Source organism: Bubalus kerabau, chromosome 11, assembly GCF_029407905.1.
Source record: "Bubalus kerabau isolate K-KA32 ecotype Philippines breed swamp buffalo chromosome 11, PCC_UOA_SB_1v2, whole genome shotgun sequence".
NCBI lineage: Eukaryota > Metazoa > Chordata > Mammalia > Artiodactyla > Bovidae > Bubalus > Bubalus kerabau.
Window position 1 is genome coordinate 100,618,753 of NC_073634.1, and position 24,947 is coordinate 100,643,699.

The window sequence follows — 24,947 nt, forward strand, 5'->3', positions numbered from 1 at the left end:
AGCACACAGTTCTCAGGCAGATAGTACAAATGGCTGATAAATGTTTGCAACAAAAAGCTGAGAAAAAAGTGCAAGAAAAAAAAGTGTTAACTGAGGAGTCATGAAAGAAATGCAGAATACGGGCAGTAAGATGTTAGTTTGTCCATTATGTTAGTAAAGAAAAAAAAGAACCGTAATAACTGGTATTGGCTTGTGTAAGGGAACACAACTCTGCTCCAACTTTGATGGATCAACAAAATAAACCTTGTGGAGGCCAAGTTTTTTTAATACATACTTCTGGAAAAAGGTACACATATTTTAATTCACCCCACCTTGAAAGAATTTATCCTCAGATCTTCATTAAAAATGTATAAAGATATATGTATAATTATATATATATATATGTATGTGTGTGTGTGTGTGTCTATCACAGCAAAAGAATTCAAAATAAGCTACCCAGCAGTACGAGGTTCCTTAGTGATGAGACATCCCTGAGATGAATCACTTGGCAGCTACTAAAAAAAAAGTCAATGTTCTTTTTCTTCATTTATTTTGCATTTTTAAAAATTTGATGTATTTATTTATCTTCGGCTGAGCTGGGTCTTCCTTGCTGTGCCCAGGCTCTCTCGGGTTGCAGCGAGCAGGCTTCTCATCGTGGTGGCTTCTCTTGCTGTGGAGCACAGGCCTAGGACACGCTGCCTTGGCAGTTGTGGTGCCCGGGCTTAGTTGCCCACGGCATGTGGTATCTTCCCAGACCAGGAATCGAACCTGTGTCCTCGGCATTGGCAGGTGAATTCTTAACCACTGGACCACCAGGAAAGTCCTTGATATTCTTATTTGCTTATAAAAATCCTTGTGATAGTATGATTAATATATACCAGTTTAATTGAAAAAGAGAAACAGGTTCTATGACTAGAAGGACATATGTTCTAAGACTAGACAAACATATGTTCTGAGACATGACATACATGTGTTCCAAGAAGGACACATATCACAGTGTTTATAACAGGGGGTCTGTATGTGAGAACGATCTTGCAAATGACTTCTATCTTTTGTGCTTATCTCTGTTCCTTTGTTTTCTGCATTAAGCTTCTCTTAAATTTTGTAGTTAAAAACAGAATTATAACAGTTTAAAACTATGCTGATTCTCCCTTTGAAATGCCCTTCTCTTTCGCTTCTTCCCTCCATCTCCTGCAGCATGGCCCTAGCTTGAACCTGCCATCTCTCATTTAGACCCTCGTATCAGTTTCCTGATGGGGGTCCCTGCCCCCACAAAAGGGTCTAGGCTGTCATCCCTGTGCTCAGAAGCCTCTGGAACTCTCCCCATGCAGCACAGTGTCCCCCTGTTGCTCCTGACCCCGGCAGTCTGGCCCTCGCTTCCCTTCTAGCTTCAGCTTCCCTCCTACCCCCCCCCGCCCCCCCGCCCCCGCCATGGGGCACCTACAACCCCAGTCCTGTCGGCCCACTCAGCTCTCCCTGATCTCCTTACCTGCCGAAGGTCTGCCCATCTCTCAAGGTCGACCTCCTCTAGGAAGCTGCCTTCTGTCATTGCCTTCCCTACACTCCAGTTCACTTGGTCTGAACGTCTTGATGGCCACAGCCACCAGCTGCCTTTTAGCACAGTGACTTCTGGAGGATCCTGCCTCCTCTGGTCTCCTCTGTGTCAGGTAAGGGCAGACAGGTCTGGGACTCACAGTGCCTGGAGCACATAGTAAGGGCTTTGTGAAAGTCTGCTGAACTGAGCTGATCCAGAGTTGCCCCTGTACACCATGTGCTGCAGATCAGAGCCAGCTCTGCCATATTCTGTAATTAAATATGTGTAATTTTTTGGCACTTAAGCATCTATTAAATTCTACATATAAACGATCACACTTGAGATTTATGTGGCATAAAAGTATGCATGTATTAAAATATCAGGTTTATGGACATATCATTTAGTATCAAGAAAATCTTTCTTCCGTAACCGGCTAGTAAACATTTGAGTCTGAACTTGATTTTAGGCAGTTCCTTGGAAAAAATGATTCTATGGAAACCCAGGCGTGTCCTGGGGGCAACCACAGATGATTACGCAGAGAAAACTTTTCTATAATATTCCTGCTTAATATAAGAAACCAAATTTTGATTCTTGGTTAATCCTTTCTTGTTTTCTCACTGAAAAGTTAACAGTATTTCAGTAAAGAGAATGCATGTGGTTGCAGCAGTAAACATGCCTTGTTAACTCTGGAGTATTCCTAACTATTTGATTCTTTGTACAGAGTAGAGGTTTTAGATGCCTAGTTTTCATTCCACGCATCCCCTGCAGTCTGTCCATCTGTCCTTTCTTTGTGGTGCTGTCGTTGCTCTCTTGGGCATCCGGGTTTCACAAAAAAACTGTTCTTATAGTCGTGAAATGTAAACAGAAAGACAAACCACTGCCCAGTGTTTCTTGGCATGAAAGGCCTCCTGTTTCATTGAGTCAACTAGACACTGGGGGATGACTTTCTTTTTCCCACCAGAGGATTCAGGGGCTCGGGGATGGTCAAGTGTGAATGATATTCTGAAGCAAAAGTACCAGTATATCCTTTTGGCATATGCTGTCTGCAGAAAAATGCGTCCTTTAAACTGCATTGCTTTACGGAACTTTGAGAGATGCTTTTGTATCACATAAATAATTAGGCAAACCTCTCCTGGAAAATTAAATTGGTTACAATTGTTCGTATACAGCTGAGTCCTTCTTGCCTTGGGTCTGGCTGGGGATGTGGATCTCATGGATGGTACTGCCAGCATGCATATCCCTTTGTCTGCCATTTGTCCATTCATCCATCCAACCATCCAACCATCCATCCATCCACCCATCCATTGTCTCCTCCTGAGCAAGAATCCTGTCTGTTTCATCTCAAAATTCCCTGCACCCCCTTCAGGGAGACCCATGTGTCATGCAGGCCCAGGAGGTCCCCTGGATGAGGACGGACATACTTTCTGCTCTCAGCATCGCTGTGTGTGTTGGAGAGCTGGTGCTGACAACAGGGACCCTCCCCCCGCCGCCCCTGCAGAGTTGGGTGTCATAGAGAAACCCTGAACCTCCTCAGCCCTAGGGTGTGTTCTCCCCACCTCCTGGAAGTCCCACGGAAGTGGTAGGCAGGGCAACTTGGGTGGCCTGGCATTTAACAACGTTTTTGGTGTGTGTGTGTGTCTGTGTTTGACTCTCCAGGTCAGTTTTTGGGTTGTACGAGAAATTCTAACAGCACAGACTTTAAAAATAAGGGCAGAAATCCTGAGCCATTTTGTGAAAATAGCCAAGGTAAGCTGTTTTATTATTACTTCTTTCCTTCCTGTCCCATCTCTTTTGTCTCAGAAATGTGTTTCCTTGGCACTTCGGGAGCTAGTTTGCTCTGGACCTGCGGGGCAGGGTTCAGACCAGCGGCAGTGACCTGACTTCCCCAGGCAGAGACAGCTGCAGGACCAGCCTGACCGCCTGCGTGGCCTCCCAGCCCCTGTGTGCGCACAGGCAGGTGCCCTCTGCCCTGTGATTTTGGCAGCCAACCACCCTTTATAAGCTGGCCTTTCACAGACTCTCCCCGTGACCCCAAGGGCTGCCCCTGGAATCTGTCCCCCTCCTATTCAGATCCAGGCAGTGCTGGTGGCTCTCAGCATCAGTGGTTGTGATACCATCACATCCTGCACAATTTGTCCCCAGTCAGCAGAACTCACCGCACCCCATCCGGCGCTCGAGGCCTGGCCTGATGACCCCTCTGCCCCACTCCCACCTCCTGACCCTGCTCGGAGGGGATCAGTCCCGGCCAGTGTCTGGGCACCAGGCTCACGTCTCCACCCCACCTTTCCCCTCCTCTTCCTTCATCTCTGCCAGCCCAGGATGCGATCCCATGGGCCTTCCTGGACCACGCTCATCACTTAACACAGTCTGCCAGCTCCTCCCAGTCCACCACCCCTGACCACAGAGCTCGCCTGCCTCAGCAGAGCATCGTTCTGTGTGGCTCACTGCCTGCTTCCTGTGTGTGCTGCTGTCTTCCCAGGCGGGTGCTAGGCCAGCTCACCTATAGTGCAGCCCCTCTCTGGCCAGGCCCCATAGCGGCTGCTGTACAGAAATAACTGCATTTGACACTCACATTATTATCACCCCATTTCCAGAGGAGGAAGGGGAGGCTTAGAGAGGTGGGTGTCCATGCCAAGGCCCCTCAGAGTCAGTCGGAGCATGTCTTTGTCCCTCACAGCAAGGTTAAGTGCATTCGGCTGGAAGTATGCAGGGGCACAGACACTTCTATGTCCTGAAGTACCTGGAACTGCGCTGGACTTAGTGGTACTTGTTGCTGTTGATGAGTTCTTGCTGGGCCACGAGAGAAAGTGGGACAGAGTTCCAGCCCACCTGGTGCTTTCAGTTTGGAAGTTTACAGTCCCCACCTGAGGAGCCCGCAACGATTCCTTCTTAAGCTCTGCCATTTCCCGATGGCGGACCATCGTGCTGACGCTGTGTGCCCCGGGTGTGTCTTGTGTGAGCCCCTCCTTTCTCTGGGCCTTGGTTTTCCATCTATAAAATGAAAGGAGTGGATTAGATAATCTCCCAGAGGACCTTCAGCTCTGAAAGGAATCCTGTGACAAGCACAGCAATTCAGATAAAAAGGATGAAATTCGGCTCCCTCAGAGGATCTATTATTACCCACAGGAAGCAGTTAGGGAGTGTTACAGATGGATGAAATGCAGCAGTCGCTAGTGTGGTAAGGGAGAAATCCTCGGGTAGGAACAGCTGTGAGGACCAGGCATAGTCCTCCTCACGTATCTGCTCCTTTACTAGGTCCTGCTCTGTGCTGTACCAGGCCCGAGGGCTGTGATGGTAGAGCCCACCTCACCCCTGCTGAGAATCCGCTCTCATCCGCCCCTCTCTCACCGGGACTGTGTGTTCCCTGAGAGCAGGGGTGAAGTGGAATCTACCGTCACAGCCCTCGGGCGTAGTACAGCACAGAGCAGGACCTAGTAAATGAGCAAATACGTGAGGAGGACTATGCCTGGTCCTCACAGCTGTTCCTACCCGGGGATTTCTCCCTTATAGGTGTGTCCTTTGGCAAGTTCTGCTTGACCAGAACCTGGCATCAGGAACAGCATGCAGTGCAGTGTGGGCTGCCCGTTCTCCGTCAGGAAGACTTGGCCCCAACCCTACCGCTTCCTCGTCAGTTGTCGTGGGTGCTTCCAAGCCCTGGTGCCGCTCCCTCTAGTATGTCTTTCCTGACCATGCTCCCAAGTCTAGGAGGTAGAAACCCCCACCTGTGTGTTCCCAGGGCGCTGAGGAGATACACAGGCTGCTGTGGGAACACAGGTCGGGGGTTCTGGTCAAGCAGGTTACATGCACAGCTCATGCAGCAGAGGCTCCTTGTTTTAAGTCTGAAGACGTGGAGGCTCAGAAGGCTTAGGTAACTTGCCAAAGGACACACCTCTAGTGGGAACCAGAGGTGGCCCCAGACCTCTCGGTCCCATGGAGCCAGCCGGCTACACAGCCTTCACTGACTCCCGAGAGTGAGAAGCGGAACCCGGGTCCTGATCGCAGGTTTTTCCCCAGCGTAAAACCGAGAGCAGAGCAATTACATTTTTCTGTGCTTACCCTCACTCTCGTGGTGAGGAACTTGTCTGAGATGGAATTAAATCCAAATGTTCTCACTCATTTGGGGTCTGATTCAGGGGAGCATGGTCCAGTGTCTGGGAAGCCGGAGCTGCGTGTTCCCAGCAGGTTGATAGCATCTTTCCTCAGCCTTCCTCGTGCCTGGTGTGAAGGTGATCACAGAAGACCCACGTTGATATTGTTGGCACAGCGGGGGGTTTCAGCTTACAGAAGCCTGCTGGGACAGTTGAGATTCATCTAAAAAAGGAGCAGAAAGGACACTATCAAACCTCATCCAGGCCACGTTTCTGTCCAGCAGCCAGACTAGTCAGCTTATGCAATTTGGCACATGTTTCAGATGCACACTCACCTTTTGACAATTTGAAAGAAAAAGAGCATATGGTTTCTATGAACTTCCTAGAACTATATTTTCTACATGAGATATTTTTAAGTGTAATTGAATTTCATAAATATGACAGCATTTGGTAACACTTCAGCATGTTTTTGTTCTGTTGTTTATAGCAGCAGAATAATCAATTCCATGTCTTTTTTTTTCCCCCCCCAGAAACTTCTAGAACTCAACAACCTTCATTCTCTCATGTCTGTGGTGTCAGCATTGCAGAGCGCACCCATCTTCAGGCTGACGAAAACCTGGGCTGTAAGTTAATCTCCCTAAGGCTGTTCCTTCCGTCTGGGCTGTCATTTCTTGGGTGAGGTTCTCCATTCCTGAGGCCCAGAAGCCGTTCCCGGTCTGCCGTTTGCCACCAACATGGGATGACTGTGGGTTAATTGTGTCCCCTGGCCACATTCTCCCCTTCAGTGACCTCGACCCCGTTCTGGGACAGGGAAGCTGTGAGGATGCTGGTGTGGCTGGGGTCAGAAGGGCCCCTAGAGTGGCCCCTCCTGGACCTGACAGCATCATGTATGACGGTGGGGTCAGTGGCGTGATGTTTGCTCCCCTGGCCCCAAACTGCCCTGGGGAAGTCCTCCGGGCTGATGATTTGCAATTGCCCCAGGGCTGCTGACTGTACATCTCAAGAGTTTCTCTGGAGAAACCTGTGACCCTCATGTAGGGAAGAATAATTTTTTTTTTTCCTGAAGGCCATGGATAATTTCAGCTCAGAGGTGGAGTCTGATCGTTATATAATTGAGTCTGTAGGAAAGTTTTTCTGCTGTAAAAATACTTTAAAAATATCTCAGGCCTCTTTATCCTCCCGAGCTTGGCACCACGCCTTACGGGGGGGACGTCATGGCTCTCCACCTCTCATTAGCATTCACCTCCTGGCCCACCTGGTCCGGGGTCTCACCTCCTAGTCTGGGGTCTCACCTTCTAGTCCGGGGGCTCAACTCCTGGTCCGGGTCTCTCACGGCCACACGGCCCCAGCCTTTCAAGACCTATTTATGTCCCACAGCACTGAAGGAAAGTGTATGGAACCATCAGCTGTGCCTCTGTAGCTCATTTCCGAACTTCTCTCTGCCAGCCTGCGGGGCTGGGCTCTGTTTCAGGCTTGGCTGGTTCAGGGGCCTGTAAAATACTTAGGGATTATGTTGTAGGTGATCAGAAGTGAGCCTTGTTTCTTTAAATTGCAATTTTCCATAGATGAAGCCACAGCAAAGTGGAGTGAGAGGTGTTAGCCCGGAATCAGAAAACCAGGTCTGTGTTCAGGCACCATCTGTGCAGAGTGATTCTGTGGGACTCGTCTCCTCGTGTCTACTCAGAGATCTTGGCCTGAATCTGTGGTGTTCCATCAGTGCTTCGGGGAGCCCAGGGGCTCTTTGGAGCTGCCTCAGGGCCAGCAGGGCCTGGGGCAGAGGCGGGAGGGAGTCCAGCAGGCCGCCTGGGCACGATTCCTGCCAGAGCGGCTCGGCTGTATCAGTTTTACGTCCTGGGCTTCTGGGTGAACTTGAGTTGAGCAATGGCTTTGGAGGTCAGAAGCAAGTTTGGAAGCCACTGGTCTCTGTGTTTGCTGCCAGCCCTGTGATTTCCCCGAGTGCATCTGAGCCCTGAGACTTTTTTCAAAAGTTGCTTGGAGATTCTTTCGCAAATGAATTTTCCATCATTTAGGTGCTGCTATTGTTTCTTGGACTGCTGGGAGCTATGTGTGGGCCCGGAAGAAGGAATGTTGATTCTCACGGTGCACGGAGCTCACTGTCAGTAACACAGGGACTCTCGGTGACCCCTGTAAGTGGCACAGTCAGTGAGAGCAGCAGGGGGTCAGCGCACGAGGGACCAGGGTGGCTCAGGGTCCGGCACAGAGATGCCACCCCGTCGTGAATGGGCAGGGCCCGTCCATGGAGCTTTGACCAGCATTCTCCCCACATGCCGTGCCCTGCCCTGGACGGTGGCAACATCAGGCCAGAGCAGCCCCCAGGACCGCTCCCTGTGGCTCGACAGAGCCCTACGCCACGGTGGCCAGTCATCACGGCTGTGTATGAAAACAAATCTCCCACTGCTCCCCAGGGAGCCAGGAATGAAATATCCACCCAGGACCCATTTGAAAACCTGAGCTTCCTCACCTAACTCCCTTCCAGGCCACAGGGGTCAGCTGTTCCTCCTTACAGATCTGCCCAGTGCTGCCCTAAAAGCTTTCCCTGTATTAACTCATTTCCTCCTGACAGCTCCCTGTCGAGGCCGCCGCTCCTGTCAGTGTTCTCAGGTACAGATGAGGAGACGGAGGCGTGGGGCGGTGGGAGGACACGCAGGGTTCCCTGGCCTGGAGGCAGAGCAGAAACCAAACTCAACCGTCTGTTCCAGAGTCTCCGTGCTTCCCCACCACACCCCACGGAGCTCAGCAGGAAAGACAGCACCCACGGCCTCTTGGCACTCAGAACAAGAGAGGGGTCCTGCTTTCTTGTCCCCTTCGTCTGCAGCGCTCCGACAGGAACCTGGAAGATGAGATAAGCAGACTGTCGGTGCTGCCCCAGGCCGTGGAGCCTCTGTTCTGGCTGCTGCTGCTACTGGCTAGGCCGCTGGCCTCTGGGGTTCATCCTTCTTTTGCCATTCATTTCTGGTAATGAGATTAGCTCGGGAAATGTTGCCAGGAAAGAGCTGTTTTCCTTCTCCCTGCTTGTCCCTTGATCTGGGGAAGGGAAGTCGGAGGGCCCCAGGGAGGAGATACACGCCAGTGAGGCAGGGAGCTGCAGCCAGGCCTTGAAGGCCGCCTTTTGGTCACTTGCTGCTGCTGCTGCTGCTAAGTCGCTTCAGTCATGTCTGACTCTGTGCGACCCCATAGATGGTAGCCCACCAGGCTTCCCCGTCGCTGGGATCCTCCAGGCAAAAACACTGGAGTGGGTTGCCATTTCCTTCTCCAATGCGTGAAAGTGAAGTCGCTCAGTCGTGTCCAACTCTTAGCGACCCCATGGACTGCAGCCCACCAGGCTCCTCTGTCCATGGGATTTTCCAGGCAAGAGTACTGGAGTGGGGTGCCATTGCCTTCTCCGTTTGGTTACTTACTCCTTGCTTAGTCCATGGCTTCAGCTGCCTACTCCCCCGCAATCGCCTGGAATTGGCCCTGACTTTGACCTCTCAGTGGGCATCTAGCTGGTGGGAGCCAGGGACAGGCCAGGAAGCTGAGTTTGTGTGTCACCGGAGAACAGGCACCCAGGGCAGCAACAGCTGTTATTTTTCTGAGAAATCTCCCATGGCTTCCTAAGGACTGAGGACCAGGACTGTTTTCTTGGTTATGCAGGGCTGCTTACCAGGGTAAAAGAGGGCAGATGCAGCTTCCTAGGAGATAAATATAGCAGCCGCCAGCAGTTGTGTTGGGGAGAGAGGAGCTGATCCACTTGGTGTGGATCACAGCACGACATCTCCACGGCCACGTGTGGGGAGCTGCTTGCTCTGGGCAAACCCGCCGTTCAGCCTTTGTTTCAGACCATTCTCTCCCCTTTTGCCCACCTGTCTTGTTAGTCCAAGGACAGTGGCTGGTGCAGGGCATTTGGGAAGTGGGCCAAACACGCCATCTTTCTCCTTCATCCGTGTCCACCCCCAGCCCAGTGCAGCTGGCAGTGCCACGGTATTCCTGACGCTCTCTCCGCCTGTCGAGACGGAGAACATGGGGCGTCTGTTCTGCAGTGCTGCCCACAGGCCGGCCTCCCTCTTTGACTGCCTTCCTTCTTGATGAAGTTGGATATTGGCTCTGTATCGCCAGTGCCCAGCTGAGTTTACAGTGGGTCGTTTGACTTCTATGCATTTGCTGTGTTCATTTGCATCCTTCTTTTGCTACTTCTTTTCCTGCTAATGAGATTAGCTATTGAAATTGCCCCGAAACTGCTGTTTCCCTTCCCCGCACCCGTCCCTTGATATGGGACTGGTGAGAACTCATGGGCCCACAGGGCAGGGGGAGCAGGCACACCAGCTGTAGGAGCCCCAAGGTCAGCGCTTTAACAAGCTTCATTGTGCAGAGACGGAAGCTGAGGCTTCCTGTGACCTGCCCAAGATCACGGAGCTGCTGAGTGCCAGAGCCAGCACAGCGCAGCTCGGCCTCATGGACACTCGTCCACTTCCTTGTCCATTTGCTGGATGACCTGTCTGTGACAGAACTTGATGTTGGAATCAGGCCGGGCACAGGGCAAGGAAGAGCGGGCACCCATGCTGCCCGGGAAGTGGGGCTGGAGACGTGAGATTGGCACACTGGCCCTGGTGACAGGGTGTGACCACCTCCCTAAGTGCTGTCCCTCGGTTATCTGGGAAACCCTGGCTATCTGGGAAACCTGGGTGGAAGGGGGTCACAGGTGTGAGAAGAGACCTGCCACTTGATTTCCCCACAGACGGCCTTCAGTGAGGGCCAGCTGGTCATTACTGGGTGGGCAGGGCAGCCTGTCGGCCTGGCTGCTGAGCACCAGTGGCTTGGTGATCTGTGACAAGATGGGGGCTGACCTTGTGCGCAGGCCCACACATACCAGGCCCTTCATAAATGCTGGTTGGTTGTGCCAACAGGGAGGGCGTCACCTTCTGCTGGCCTGGGAAAGTGCAGACAGGGTTTGATTTATCCCAGTGCTGGGCCCACTTTGGAATATCAGCGGCCTCAAAGCCACGAGACCTAAGCAAGAAGTCCTATCAGCCAGCTCTGATTTCCTGAGCACACGTACCATATAGCTCTTATTCATTTCTGCAAATCAAGTATTTATCAAACTTTCCCTTGCCCGTTCCATGCCAGGCTCTTAGGCTATGGTCAAAGCCCCTGTCTCATGGGCTTTTATGTTATCCAAGGGAGACACTGCCTATGTATGGATGTGAGAGTTGGACTGTGAACAAAGCTCAGTGCTGAAGAATTGATGCTTTTGAACTGTGGAGTTGGAGAAGACTCTTGAAAGTCCCTTGGACTGCAAGGAGATCCAACCAGTCCATTCTGAAGGAGATCAGCCCTGGGATTTCTTTGGAAGGAATGATGCTCAAGCTGAAACTCCAGTACTTTGGCCACCTCATGCGAAGAGTTGACTCATTGGAAAAGACTCTGATGCTGGGAGGGATTAGGGGCAGGAGGAGAAGGGGATGACAGAGGATGAGATGGCTGGATGGCATCACTGACTCGATGGACATGAGTCTGAGTGAACTCCGGGAGTTGGTGATGGACAGGGAGGCCTGGCGTGCTGCGATTCATGGGGTCACAAAGAGTCGGATACGACTGAGCGACTGAATTGAACTGAAGCACATGCGGGAAGTGATCAATAAATGTGTGTTGAATGCATGAAGTAATGAACCAAGAGCTGTCAGATGGGAATAAAAGTGATGCTGAAGACCCAAAGAGGAGGATTGGTAGGAATCAACTGAGTGTTCAGGGAATGCCTCTCTCAGACCTGAGTGACAAGAGGGAGCCAGCCGCGCCAAGAAGTGGGCGCAGCCAGCGCAGAGATCGTGGTGGAAGAAACTCCACAGCCAGTGTGGCCGGAGCACAGTGGGCCTGGGGGACACTGTGAGCATACTGTGGGCGGGCTGCGGGGCCGCTGGGGAGGGGCTCAGCCTGGAGAGAAGTTCAAACAGGAGACAGACACGATCTGGTTCACAGTTGCTTTTTGTGTTTTGTTTTTTAATTAATGTTTAATTAATGTTTCAAGTCTGCGGCTTCCCATGTGACACTAGTGGTAAAGAGCCCACCTGTCGATGCAGGAGGTGGTTAAGAGACTCGGCTTCCATCCCTGGGTCGGGAAGATCCCCTGGAGGAAGGCATGGCAACACACTCCAGTGTTCTTGCCGGAGAATCCCACGGACAGAGGACCCTGGTGGGCTACAGTACGTAGGGTTGCAAAGAGTTGGACTTGACTGAAGCAACTGAGCATGCGTGCACTCTGTGAAAAGCAGATTGCAGAGGAGGTTCAGGGGGGCAAGAGTGGAAATGAGGCTGGGTTAGGGCGTTAGGGCAGAATCCAGGAGTGAGCCAGAGCTGGCTAAACTGGGGCAGTGGCAGTGCACGGGAGAGAAGGGAAGTGAGAGAGGAGGGATTCTGAAGACAGAGGTGGCGGGATTTGTGAAGGATGGGATGTCAGAGATGAAGCAAGGAGGGGCCTGGAGGGTGGTTCCTAGGTTTGAGGCCTGAGCAGCTGGGAACTCAGGTCTAGGGCTAGAGAGAGATTGGGATAAGCTCAAGGAGGCAGCCACCACTGGGGCATGGAGGAGAAGGTAGATGAGGCTCTCCAAGCCAGGGAGACCCCACGGGACAGGGGTCTGTCTAGAGGACAGCGAAGCCTGGCATGCTGCAGTCCATGGGGTCTCAAAGAGTCGGACACGACTGAGCGACTGAACAATAGCAACAACAGCTGGGAGACGGTGAGACCTTTTCTCAGATCAGAGTGGCCCCAAGAGGAGCTGGACTTAGACAGGAGAGACCTGAGGGTATGGAATTCCCGGAGTATGGGTGAGTCACTCTTTAATTACAGTCGTGAGCTACACACATACACTCTGCTTGCTGTGTACATGTTCCTATTGTGATTCACACACACACATACACACACACACACACACACACACACACTCTGCTTGCTGTGTACACGTTCCTATCATGATTCGCTCTTTCCTACTGAATTGATCCAGAGAGTCTGACCTGTCTGCAGCAGCAAAATGAAAACTGAAGAACTTGGCCGGGAGGAAGTCACAGCTGATGGGTCAGGAGGCCTGGTCTGCAGGGTGGTGGCCTGGAGGGGACCCGCCTGGGAGCCGGACTCTCACTTCAGGCATCTGGGGGTGCAGGGTCGTTAAGCGGGTATCCCGGGAAGTGAATGGGTGGTGGCATTCATGTATTTCAGATTTTCATCTTTCATGCGGGAGGTGCCTCTCCCCTCTGTGTCTGATGGAGTGCCCCCTTGGATGCTGTGGAGTACGTCATGATGGGCAAGACTATCCCAGGCTTTCCTGAGCCATGGCTCAGGTGGGAGGTGAGGTGGGGGAAGAGAGGACATCCTCTGATGACTCGTCACCTGTCCCTCCCCTCGTCTCCATTCTCAGGAGTTCTGCTGATGTCTGCACCCTCGTCTGCCTTCACTTTGCCACAACATCTGTCACCCCCTTCCTGAAACATCTCTCTTCAGGCAGCTTATTCCCTTCCCCACCCCCACCCCCACTGCATTCTGACAGCTGGCTCCTCCCTGACTACTTTTGTCCCTCTCACCCACGGGCTGTAAGTGTCTGGCGGGGCTCTGGCCCAGCTCTCACCTTTCCTGATCCAAGTCCTGTCCCATGGGGTCTTCCCAGCTTGGAAAGCCCCATCTGTCTTCTCCTCCTTGCCCCTGTGGAGGCTGCCTCCTCACACTCATCCCAGCCCCTCTCTCTAGCCCTACACCCACGTTCCCACGCCGGCTCCATGAGCCCTCTTCTCGCGTGTTTGTCTGAAGGCTCACCCTTGGCGTGTCTGAAATCAAAGTCTGGTTCCAGGAAGTGCTGGTTAGTTCCAGGCTTTCTGAGCAGGCCTATTTGGACTTTGAGGCAATATGGTAGACTGCGAAGATGAGCAGTAAGCCCTTTCTTCCCTCCCAATCACCTGCTGCAAACACACATACAAATAAACCAAATTATAAACCAAGAAGCAATGCTGAGCCAGAAGCCAAGAAAGGGAAGTCACCATGTGCTAGAAATAGAGAATGCTCTCAGAGTCAGCACAGGGAGCAGAGTGCAGAGAACTTGCTGTATGGAGACCTTGCCAACTGTCAGGGGGCAAGGGTTCTAATGCCCGCTTATGGCGGGCCGGAACTCAGCTACTCACAGGAATCAGAGAGCCAGCAAGTGTCCCGCACTGGAAAATCTCAGGCCAGCCTGGGGGAGCCCCAAGGGAACACAGGTAGAAAAAGTCCCTATGAGAAAATGTCACCTTAGCCTGTACTTCAGGTAGGTAGCTCTTGGCTCTCAGCCCACATGACCAAGAAATGAGGGGTAGTGTCCTGTGGAGGTTAGGAGTGTAGACTCTTGAATCAGACTCCCAGGCTCAGCCAGTCTTGGACCTGCCTCTTATGGTGAGGGTTAAATGAGTAAATATGTGAAAAAAATGTTTCGTACTATGCTTGGCACACAGTAAGGGCTAGATAAGTATTAGCTGCTGCTTTTATTATTATTTTCAACTTTTCTTGACTGTTTTCAAATAGACTGGCAGAGACCACCATCCCTGTAAGCCAGGTCCTCTGATTTATAACCTTATAACATCATCATCTTCTAGTGGTTCCCTTGCTTCTGGTCTCACTCCCTTTCTCAAGCTGTTCATTCATGGAGTGATCGTCCTACGACACAGCTCTGGTGTTTTCACTTGCCTGATTAAAGACAGTTTTTAGCAACCCCCCATCCTTTGGGTGGGGGGTGGTCTCTACCCACCGCTGCTCCAGAGCAGGATGCTCTGATGTAACCATGTTTTGTTTGTTTGTTTTTCTTAAGAAAGTATTCCAGCAATTTTATTGTATAATTAGTGAACAAGTTAACATGAAATTGCATGAGACTTTTCTTTTTCTTTTTTTCTCCCCCTGTCCCCACCACCTCTATCCCCTTTGGTAACCATGAATTTGTTTTCTGTGTCTGTGAGTCTCTTTCTGTTTTGGGAATAAATTCATTTGTATCAACTTTTTAGGTGCCAAATATGAGGGATATCATATGATAATTGTCTTTCTCTGGCTGACTTGCTTCACTTACTGTGATAATCTCTAGGTTCATCCATGTTGCTGCAGATGGCATTATTTCATTCTTTTTATGGCTGAGTAGTATCCCATTGTACATATGTACCACATATTCTCTGTCCATTCATCTGTCAATGGATTCTTAGGTTGCTTCCACATCTTGGCAATTGTAGATAGTGCTGCTATGAACATGGGGGTGCATGTATCTTTTCAAATTAGAGTTTTTTTCTGTGTATATGCCCAGGAGTGGGATTGATGGATCATATGACAGCTCTAATTTTATTTTTTAAGGAGTGTCCCTGTACTGTTCTCCATAGTGGCTGTACTAATTTACATTCCCACCAACATTGTAGGAGGGTTCCCTTCTTGCCACACCCTCTCCAGCAAACTTATTATTTCTCTACAAATTCGTTATTTGTAGACTTTTTGATGATGACTGTCCTGACTGGTTTGAGGTGATATCTCGTTGTAGTTTGGTTTCCCCGATAATTAGTGCTGTTGAGCATCTTTTCATGTGCTTGTTGGCCATCGGTATGTCCTCTTTGGAGAAATGTCTATTTAGGTTTTCTGTCCATTTTTTGATTGGGTTGTTCATTTTTTTTTTTTTTTGGTATTAAGCTGTATGAGCTGTTTTTGTATTTTGGAAATTAATCCCTTGTTGGTCACGTTGTTTGCAAACATTTTCTCTGAGTTCATAGGTTGTCTTTTTATTTTGTTGATGGTTTCCTGTGCTGTGTAGAAGCTTCAAGTTCAATTAAGTCCCATTTGTTTATTTTCATTTTCATTACTCTAGGAGATGGATCTAAAAATATATTGCTATGATTTATGTCAACGTGTGTTCTGCCTAGGTTTTCCTCTAGGAGTTTTATACTGTCTGGCCTTACATTTAGATCTTTAATCCATTTTGAATTTATTTTTGTATATGGTATTAGAGAATGTTCTAATTTCATTCTCTTACATGTAGCTGTCCAGCTTTCCCAGTACTACTTATTGAAGAGACTGTCTTTTCTCTTTTGTGTAGTCTTGCCTCATTTGTTGTAGATTGATTAATTGGCCATAAGTGTGTGGATTTATTTCTGGGCTTTCTATCCTTTTCCATTGACATATATGTCTGTTTTGTGCCCGTACCACACTGTTTTGATTACTATAGCCTTGTAGTATAGTCAACAGTCAGGGAGAATAATTCCTCCAGCTTTGGTCTTCTTTCTCAAAATTGTTTTGCCTATTTAGGGTCTTCTTTGCTTCCATACAAATTAAAAATTTTTTTGCTCTGATTCTGTGACAAATACCACTGGCAATTTGATAGATATTGCATGGAATCTTTAGATTTCCTTGGGTAGTATGGTCATGTTAAGTGCTGATTCTTCCAATCCAAGAACAGGGTATACCTTTCCATTTATTTGTATTATCTTCAATTTCTTTAATCAGTGTCTTACAGTTTTCAGACCACAGGTATTTTGCCTCCTTAGATGTGTTTATTCCTGGGTATTTTATTCTTTTTGATGTATGTTGTAACCATTTTGATGTTGCTCTTTTTAATCCATCATTTTAACTTTCATTGCACTACTTCTTCAATGAACACTCAGGACTGATTTCCTTTAGGATGGACTGGTTGGATCTCCTTGCAGTCCAGGGGACTCTCAAGAGTCTTCTCCAACACCACAGTTCAAAAGCATCAATTCTTTGGTGTTCAGCTTTCTTTATAGTCCAATTCTCACATCCATACATGACTACAGCCTTGACTAGACAGACCTTTGTTGGCAAAGTAATGTCTCTGCTTTTTAATATGCTGTCTAGGTTGGTCATAACTTTCCTTCCAAGGAATAAGCGTCTTTTAATTTCATGACTGCAGTCACCATCTGCAGTGATTTTGGAGCCCCCAAAAATAAAGTCTGTCACTGTTTCCACTGTTTCCCCTTCTATTTGCCATGAAGTGATGGGACCAGATGCCATGACCTTAGTTTTCTAAATGTTGAGCTTTAAGCCAAATTTTTCACTCTCTTCTTTCACTTTCATCAAGAGGCTCTTTAGTTCTTCTTCACTTTCTGCCATAAGGGTGGTGTCATCTGCGTATTCATTGGAAGGATGGATGCTGAAGCTGAAACTCCAATACTTCAGCCACCTGATGCAAAAAACTGACTCATTTGAAAAGACCCTGATGCTGGGAAAGATTGAAGGCAGGAGGAGAAGGGGACGACAGAGGATGAGATGTTTGGATGGCATCACTGACTTAATGGACATGAGTTTGAGTAAACTCTGGGAGTTGGTGATGGACAGGGAGGCCTGGCATGCTGCAGTCCGTGGGCTTGCAAAGAATTAGACATGACAAAGCGACTGAACTGGAGAAGGCAATGGCACCCCACTCCAGTACTCTTGCCTGGAAAATCCCATGGACGGAGGAGCCTGGTAGGCTGCAGTCCATGGGGTCGCTAAGAGTCGGACACTACTGAGTGACTTCACTTTAGCTGTCATTTGGATTTTTAACTCTAGGTTTCAGTGATCCCTTCGAGTTAGGGAAGATACTGAGCTTAGGTGATAGAGGGATTTTGGTGTGTTCCAGTGGGTGTTTCTCAGGACAACTTGCATTTGGAAATGAGGCATTTGAGGAGAACCTTTGGGTAGGGAGATTCTTGCAGGGTGCAGAGGACATAATAGAAGCATTTTGGCAATGGCAGCAAATATCAAAAGTTTTCATACCTACTTCACACCTACTTCCTTGCCCTGAAAAACAAATCATAAACCTTTCAGCTGTGGCCAGTGGAGCATCCACTGCCACCAGCAACACAGCAACCCAGAGCCCCAGGTCACGTGCGGAAGAGATGCAAGAGCTGGCTAGAGGAATTTCCTGTTCAAACACAGCCACAATCAACTCATTCTTTCCCCTTTGATTAGTATTCAACTGTTCATGCTTAGCCGCTTGTGATTTGCACCCTGTTGGCAAGTTGAGTTGAAAGATCTGGAAAAGGAGAATAAGCTGTCAAATTGGCCATCACATGTCCACAGTATCCAAAATGACCTAGTCAAAATCATACTTGCCAAATGGCGAGTTTCCATCTCTCTCTTACCTTCCCAGTCTTGTCCAAGGCAACACCTGCCTACAGTTCTGCCAAACTGCTGCTCCCTTGAGCGTCGCTGTGTGTTCCCACTGCCAGCCCACTGCTCATACTTTCTTTGGCCTCTGGGGCCTCTCCAGCCTCATCTCTGCTAGTTGAAGCCCAGCAAGACTAGTTTCCAGGATCACCTTTTCCTGCTTCCTCCTTCCCATAATGGAGTTTGTTCTCTCCTTCCAGAGCCGTCTCATAGTGCTTCTGACTCTCCCATGCCTTAGCCAGCCCTTTCCATGGCTCAGCCATGCAGACCAGCTCTGGACCCAGGATGGACCCTTGGCAAACTTCCATTCAAGGACCAAGGTCATCCTCCTGGCTCTACTCTTGGGCTTTTTGGGAATGTCTCTTGGGGTTGCCATGAGCATAATTTATTTAAAACTTAGCAAAATTACTAGAAACAAGTGATTAAAGTTGATCTACAAGATTATACATTGTGTATTTATGTTTGCATGTATTTATGTGTATGTGCATATAAACTGTCAAAGAATTGTTTTTTTAAAAGATAAAATAACGACTCATACAAGTATAAAATGATTATTTGTCAAATATTTTATTTTAACTTATTAATTAGTGAGAGATTCAGTAAGATATTCAGTTCAGTTCAGTCACTCAGTCATGTCCGACTCTTTGCGACCCCATGGACTGCAGCATTCCAGGCCTCCCTGTCCATCACCAACTCCTGGAGTTTACTCAAACTCATGTCCATTGAGTCAGTGATACCATCCAACCATCTCGTCCTCTGTTGTCCCCTTCTCCTCCCACCTTCCATCTTTCCCAGCATCAGGGTCTTTTCAAATGAATCAGTTCTTCTCATCAGGTGGCCAAAATATTGGAGTTTCAGCATCAGTCCTTCCAATGAATGCTCAGGCCTGATTTCCTTTAGGATGGACTGGTTGGATCTCCTTGCAGTCCAAGGAATTCTCAAGAGTCTTCTCCAACACCACAGTTCAAAAGCATCACTTCTTCAGCGCTCAGCTTTCCTTATAGTCCCAACTCTCACATCCATACATGACTACTGGAAAAACCATAGCTTTGACTAGATGGATCTTTGTTGGCAAAGTAACGTCTCTGCTTTTTACTATGCTGTCTGGTTGGTCATAACTTTTCTTCCAAGGAGCGAAGTGAAAGTGAAAGTCGCTCAGTCGTGTCTGACTTTTTGTGACCCCCATGGACCATACAGTCTATGGAACTCTCTAGACCAGAATACTGGAGTGGGTAGCCTTTCCCTTCTCCAAGGGATCTTCCCAAGCCAGGGATCAAACCCAGGTCTTCCTCATTGCAGGTGGATTCTTTACCAGCTGAGCCACAATGCAAGCGTCTTTTAATTTCATGACTGCAGTCACCATCCACAGTGATTTTGGATCCCCCCAAAATAAAGTCTGTCACTGTTTCCACTGTTTCCCCATCTATTTGCTGTGAAGTGATGGGACCAGATGCCATGATCTAGTTTTCTGAATGCTGAGTTTTAAGCCAACTTTATTTCAAGAGAACTGAGAATACTTTACTTTATGGTCAGTTGAAGAATGCTGAAATCATCTTTAAAATGGATAGAAAATTAGTATTCCCAGAATGATGATCAGTGGAATACTATGGGACATCAGTTGCCTTTATATGGACTGGAATTATTTGCATTACTACATTTTCTACAGGTTAACATCTATTTGTACAGAATTTAAAATAGCCTTAGTCAAAGACAGACATGGATAGCTTGCTAGAACACTTATTAAATTTCAGAGTCACAGTTTTCCCTCACGTTACTTATAATAGTCTCCATTGCATCTACTATTTTACATTAGTTATATGGCTTTATAGTTTGTTTTTCAGAAGCCAGTAGTTCATATCTGAAGAATTTAAGAATTACTCTTTTGAAGTGCCCTTGTTTCATTCCTTTCTCATTGCATCTTCAGTCTGTTGAATCCATTGATCCATAGATTATCCACAGCACTAAAAATTCTTTCCATACCAACAGTAGACACTGGAATTGAAATAGGATTTTGAGCCGGTTTTAACATATTTGGAGCAACACGTTCTTTGTTGAAAAACATTTCCACGTATCAAGAACTGTTTCTCTCAAGACAAGGGAACAAGCTACCAACGTCCTCATAAAGAGGATTTGGAGGACTTTTTTTTTATTCCATGGAGCCTAGTTACCAGAAGAGGGGAATTTTTCATCATTAGTCAAATATAAGTGCCACATACAGGCTCTCTAGCAGCATGATAAGGGGCATTTCCAAAAGCAACGCACTTCTTCAGGTATCTGACCAAGATTCGTGATTATCCTGGCTTTTAACCTGTGGTTGAGGAGTGCCATTTATCCCTTGCAGCAGACGTTTGTCACCATGTAAATTATTTAAAATCAAAAGGCTGGGATTTATTTTTACCTTGTAACTTTAATTCACTTTCATTTCTCAATCTTAATGTATATTTTTTCATTTTGCCTTACTTCATAGAGGTTTTGCCTGTTTTATTGCTATTGATAAAATTTAGCTCTTGGGTTTAGTTATCATGTCTATAGTTTTGGTGTTTAGTTTTATATTGTATGTTTTAAACATGGTTACTGATTTTATCTATATTAATCAGTTTCTCCTACCTCACCCCTCCCTCGAATTTCCATAGCTTTTTGAGTTGAGTGTTAAGCTTATTTATATTCATATTGTTTAGTTATATGAATTAAAAACCATGCATTTTTTCCCTCTCAGTACACTTTTGACCTCATCACATAGTTTAACATATCATGATCTGTATGTGCTTTATGTTTCTGGTTTATAAATAGTTCATTACCCTTGCTTTTATTTCTTCTTTTACTCAAGAATTATTGGAATATTCAAAAATTTCCAAAGAATTGAATTTTTAAGTTGTCGTTAGTTTTCTTATTCTTTTTTTTATTCAACAGATTTTTAGGCAGCGTTTTCTCTGTGTCAGGAACCATAAATGATGCAGGGTATTGTGGAATGAATATAACCAGCATGGTCACAGCCTTCATGGGAGTCATCCTTTGCTGAGTGAAGCACAGATGTAATCGTTTAAGTAGTCACAATTATAATAAATGTTATGGAAGGAAAAAATCTCAGGGTGGCCCAGCACTTCTAAACTTTACTAGAAGTAAAGTTGCCTGTTGAATTTAGTGAGCTTTTACTTTATGTTGTTTAATCCTGTTTCTCTTTTCCTGAATGTGAATGCTTTTAGTATCTGTTTGACTCAGGTAAGCAGATAAGTTGTTTCCTTGCATGTAGTTCTGATGGTTTCTTCCTGAGGCTTCCTGTAAACTCTAAAATCTAAAGGACCCTCAACGCATATGAGGTTTTCAGTTTATGGCACTACTTGTAATAAAAGTTTAGAACAAGTAAACGCTGTTCTTTTTGAATAAACAAACCCTATATTAAAAAATTAAATCTTAAAATAATTTTTCCGCATAATACGTGTGCATGAATTTTAAAAATCACTGAATACTGAAAGGCTGAGTGAAGCAGCTAACACTCATTGCTCCATCTCTGCATAACCCAGTCATTCCCTAGAGGCAAGCACTCAGTTATTTAGCAGTTTCTTCTGGTGGTTTCTGCCATGTTTCCATCGATGTGTTTTTGCTGCAATTTCTCGATCCACTCACTTTGGACAGTATATGGTGACTTCTTTGTAAGATGGATGTTGGTTTAGTTTTCCTAAACCATCTTCCCTCATTCTTCAAAAACACTCGTGTTACCATAATTACATCACTGTAGTTAAATGAGTATTCTTGTTTTAATTATTAGGAATGCGTAAGTATGGTTTTCCATAAATGGCTCCTCCATACTTAAGTGGTTAAGTGTGAATAACATGTTCTTTCTGGAATATCCCTTTGTTTCCCTGGCATTTCTAATCCCCTTTCAAAGAAAAATTCTTACTCTAGCTACGCTTATCTACCAGATATTTTATATGTATACATAAAATACACATATAAACATATGTAATATTATATAATATCTTACCAGGCCTTATGTATATTATACATAAAATCTTTAAATTATTTTATTTAATTTTATTTTTATTATACATAATAAATTATGTCCGTTCCCTTCCTCCACCCCACCAATGTGCTATCCCGTCGGGTTTTCTGTCGAGTCTTCTCTCTCTCTGGAGGCCTCTTCTGGAGTGGAAGGATGTAGACCAGCCTTTCTTTAGCCTTGCTGCTCATCTGTCCTCTCCCTTTACTACTGCTAGTTTGGATCCACTGTTTCCTACATCCCGTATCCTCCTGTCCTTGGTTTATTCTTTCATTTTGCTAGGGGAAGTTCTCAAATAGTATGCAAATGCTTACTTGGGAGATAGGTGTTCTTTTTCATGTCTTCTAACATCCTGTGCATTCCTGCTGAGAAATCTGATGCCATCCTGAATATCATTTGTGGCCACAGAATGGAGCAGATGAGTGAAGTTAACTAGACCCGGCCCTTCCGAATGTGTGTATGTAGGTAGGGTGGAGGGTGGGTAGGAAGTATGTGTGCAGACAGACGCAAGGTTAACAGAGGCAGGTGTGGTCTGGAGAGCCTGGTTTTAAATTTGGGCAGTGTGCAAATGTGGCTGCCTTTGGTCGGCCCACTCCACTAAAGAACTCCAGTTGTTGGTTGGAGGTCAGTCTGCAGGGTGATCTTTAGGGACATCCTCCAGGACTCTGATCATGTTGGCCTCGTGTCCATGTCAGGACACAGATGACCCCCTGATCAGCTCTGTGGTGCCATGCATCAAGGTACTTGACAGTCTAGGCAGATAGGCCAGACATGCCAGGGGACATGGGCAACCCCTCAGCTGGGTCCAGAGACCCAGTGGAGGCAGACTTGGGCACCAGTTTGGCTCAGCAGCAGTGTGTATGAGGACGACATAGGGATTTGTTGAACTGCTGGATGAACATGGGTGACTGCCATAGGATTCAGTGGGCTTCTAGGTTGTATTAATAAAGAGATGACCTCCCAGCCAAGAGGGTGAGGGGCCTGCTCAGCTTTACAATGGGACCATTCACAACTAGAGGATCTGGTTCTGTTCTGGGTATATGTTGTTTATTTAGTGACTTTCTTATCCTTAAACGTTCATTTCAAATGCTTCTCTCTTTATATCTTCCCTTGATGCTTCCCTTGCCCATAATTTATCTATTGTTGGTCTGAGTTCTTATCTCTACTTACTTACTTACCATGTTGCTGTAATATACATGTCTCTCCTCTATTGAATCAAGTTCCCCACGGGTGCTCTGACAAGTCACTTAATCCTTGTGATTATGAACCTGAAATAGCGGCAGTCATCCTGGCTCCATCTTCGTCCCTGGGCTTTGTAAAGATCAGACGAGTTGTATGTTTTGGTGCTTTACAGACAGCAAATGGGAGATGACGGCGTTATTTCCTGTCCGTTTGCTAATATGATGAATAACAGCCCTAAATTAACAAGCTGGTTAAGCAGCCATTGTTCCTAGCATCTGTGTAGCATCCCCTGATGTGTCCTGAATTTCTCAATGAAAAAAAAAAAAACCTCGCTGTTTATTCTCCAGCTTTTCATTACTGGGGACGTCCTTTCAGCTTTTTCTTTTGCCTCTCCTCTCTGAAGTCCTTAAGCTGTCACTGCTCAGCTGGGCTGTTGCACAGCTGCATCCTCTGTGACTCCAGAGGCTGAGGATCAAGGAATTAGCCAAGGCAGCCTGAGTTCCCTGATGCACCAGACATGGCCTCAGCCTGGGATTTGCAGACTTGGGTCCCAGGAACCCAAAAGGCCACTTCAGTTCGAAAGGCTGGCTTCCCCTCATGCTGGGCAGTACTGCTCTCCTTCTCTCTGCTGTATGATGGAGCTGTTGGCCACTGGCCTACGTTAGTCTAATGGATGTGGCAGGGTGGCTGGTCCTGGTCCTTGCATAGACCATGGGGTCTCAAAACCACACTTGAAAAAAAAAAAAAAAACACACTTGACCAAGGATGCTCCTGGCATAGGGTCCCTCTCCAGTTATGCTCCTGGGCTCGGCCGTGGATCTCAGATCCCAGAGACACTGGCCCTGGAAGCTAAACTTGGGGGTTTCCAACGTCAGCCACGTGCTGTGCCAGAGCCAACCCTCTCCACTGACCCTTTCCCGTATCCTCTTTTCAAGCCTTCTCTCAGCCTAGATACCTTTCCTCAAAGCCATTTTATTCAAGGAGCCTCATTGCCATTTCCTGGCACTGGGCCTTGACGTAGGACTTGCAGGATGACTGCAGCATCAGGTCTGGAGAACCAGGATTCAGTTTCTATTACTTTCTTCCAGGAAGCCTCCTTATGAACACAGAGCCATTCTTTCCCTGGTGACCAGCTTTACATACCAGAGATCTCAGTCATAAAAGATCTTACTTCTCTAATCTCTGGGCTGTGGGTATCTGCTTATCCTGTAGTTGCGTAACTAAATCACCCCTTAGATGACAGCATGTGGAAAAAAGGTTTCACTTATTTTGACTAAAACACCGTAGCCAGTGTAAATTAGACAGCCGTGGACCACAGGGGATCTGGAGGAGATAGCCCTGATTGGAGAGATGGCCTGGCTAGGTGCACAGAATGGGCAGGCGAAGTGGGTGACATTTTGGGGGGCCTTCAGTAATGGCAGAGATGTTGAGGAGGAGTAAGAAGTTGTGGACCCAGGGAGAGAGACATAATGGGTCTGTGAAATAGCTCTGGGTGACCTTGAGGAATTTGCTTTACTCTCTGAGCTCCTCGTTGTTGTGGGGTCTGTGCACCACGGTGGTGGTCGTTATGCAGAGGATTCTAGTGTCGGACAGAACAATGGACTCAGTAGCTCTGGAGGGTTCCTTCTAAGTGTAAGGTTTTATGAAAAATGACCAAGTTGAGCTGTGAAACGTTTCATCTCCACAAGACACAGCTTCTTACAATGCTTAGTTGCACCCAGGATTCTGCAGACCACAGACATACCATTTAGCACGTTTCCTTTTAGTTTTTGTTCACATTTATCCTTTCTCTTTAGCTTCTTCTAGTTTTTTTGCCTTCTCTCTCATACTCTTTTTTTCTTCCACCAGCTTTTGAATCGAAAAGACAAGACCACCTTTGAGAAACTGGACTACCTGATGTCCAAAGAAGATAATTACAAGCGGACTCGGGAATATATCCGAAGCCTGAAGATGGTTCCCAGTATTCCCTATCTAGGTAGGAGTCTGAATAGGATTATTGTTTTTTAAGAAACCTACTCAGTG

General features: G+C 47.3%; 1 protein-coding gene across 3 annotated transcripts in view; it reads left to right on the forward strand.

Moving 5' to 3' along the window:
* RALGPS1 (Ral GEF with PH domain and SH3 binding motif 1) overlaps window positions 1-24,947 on the forward strand; it is a 295,892-nt gene that overhangs the window by 113,504 nt on the left and 157,441 nt on the right. For all 3 annotated transcript variants that reach the window (XM_055541187.1, XM_055541185.1, XM_055541186.1), the window contains 3 exons: window positions 3,170-3,259; window positions 6,132-6,224; window positions 24,774-24,900. In XM_055541187.1, coding sequence (XP_055397162.1) covers window positions 3,170-3,259; window positions 6,132-6,224; window positions 24,774-24,900 — 310 coding nt within the window. The remainder of the gene's footprint in view (window positions 1-3,169; window positions 3,260-6,131; window positions 6,225-24,773; window positions 24,901-24,947) is intronic.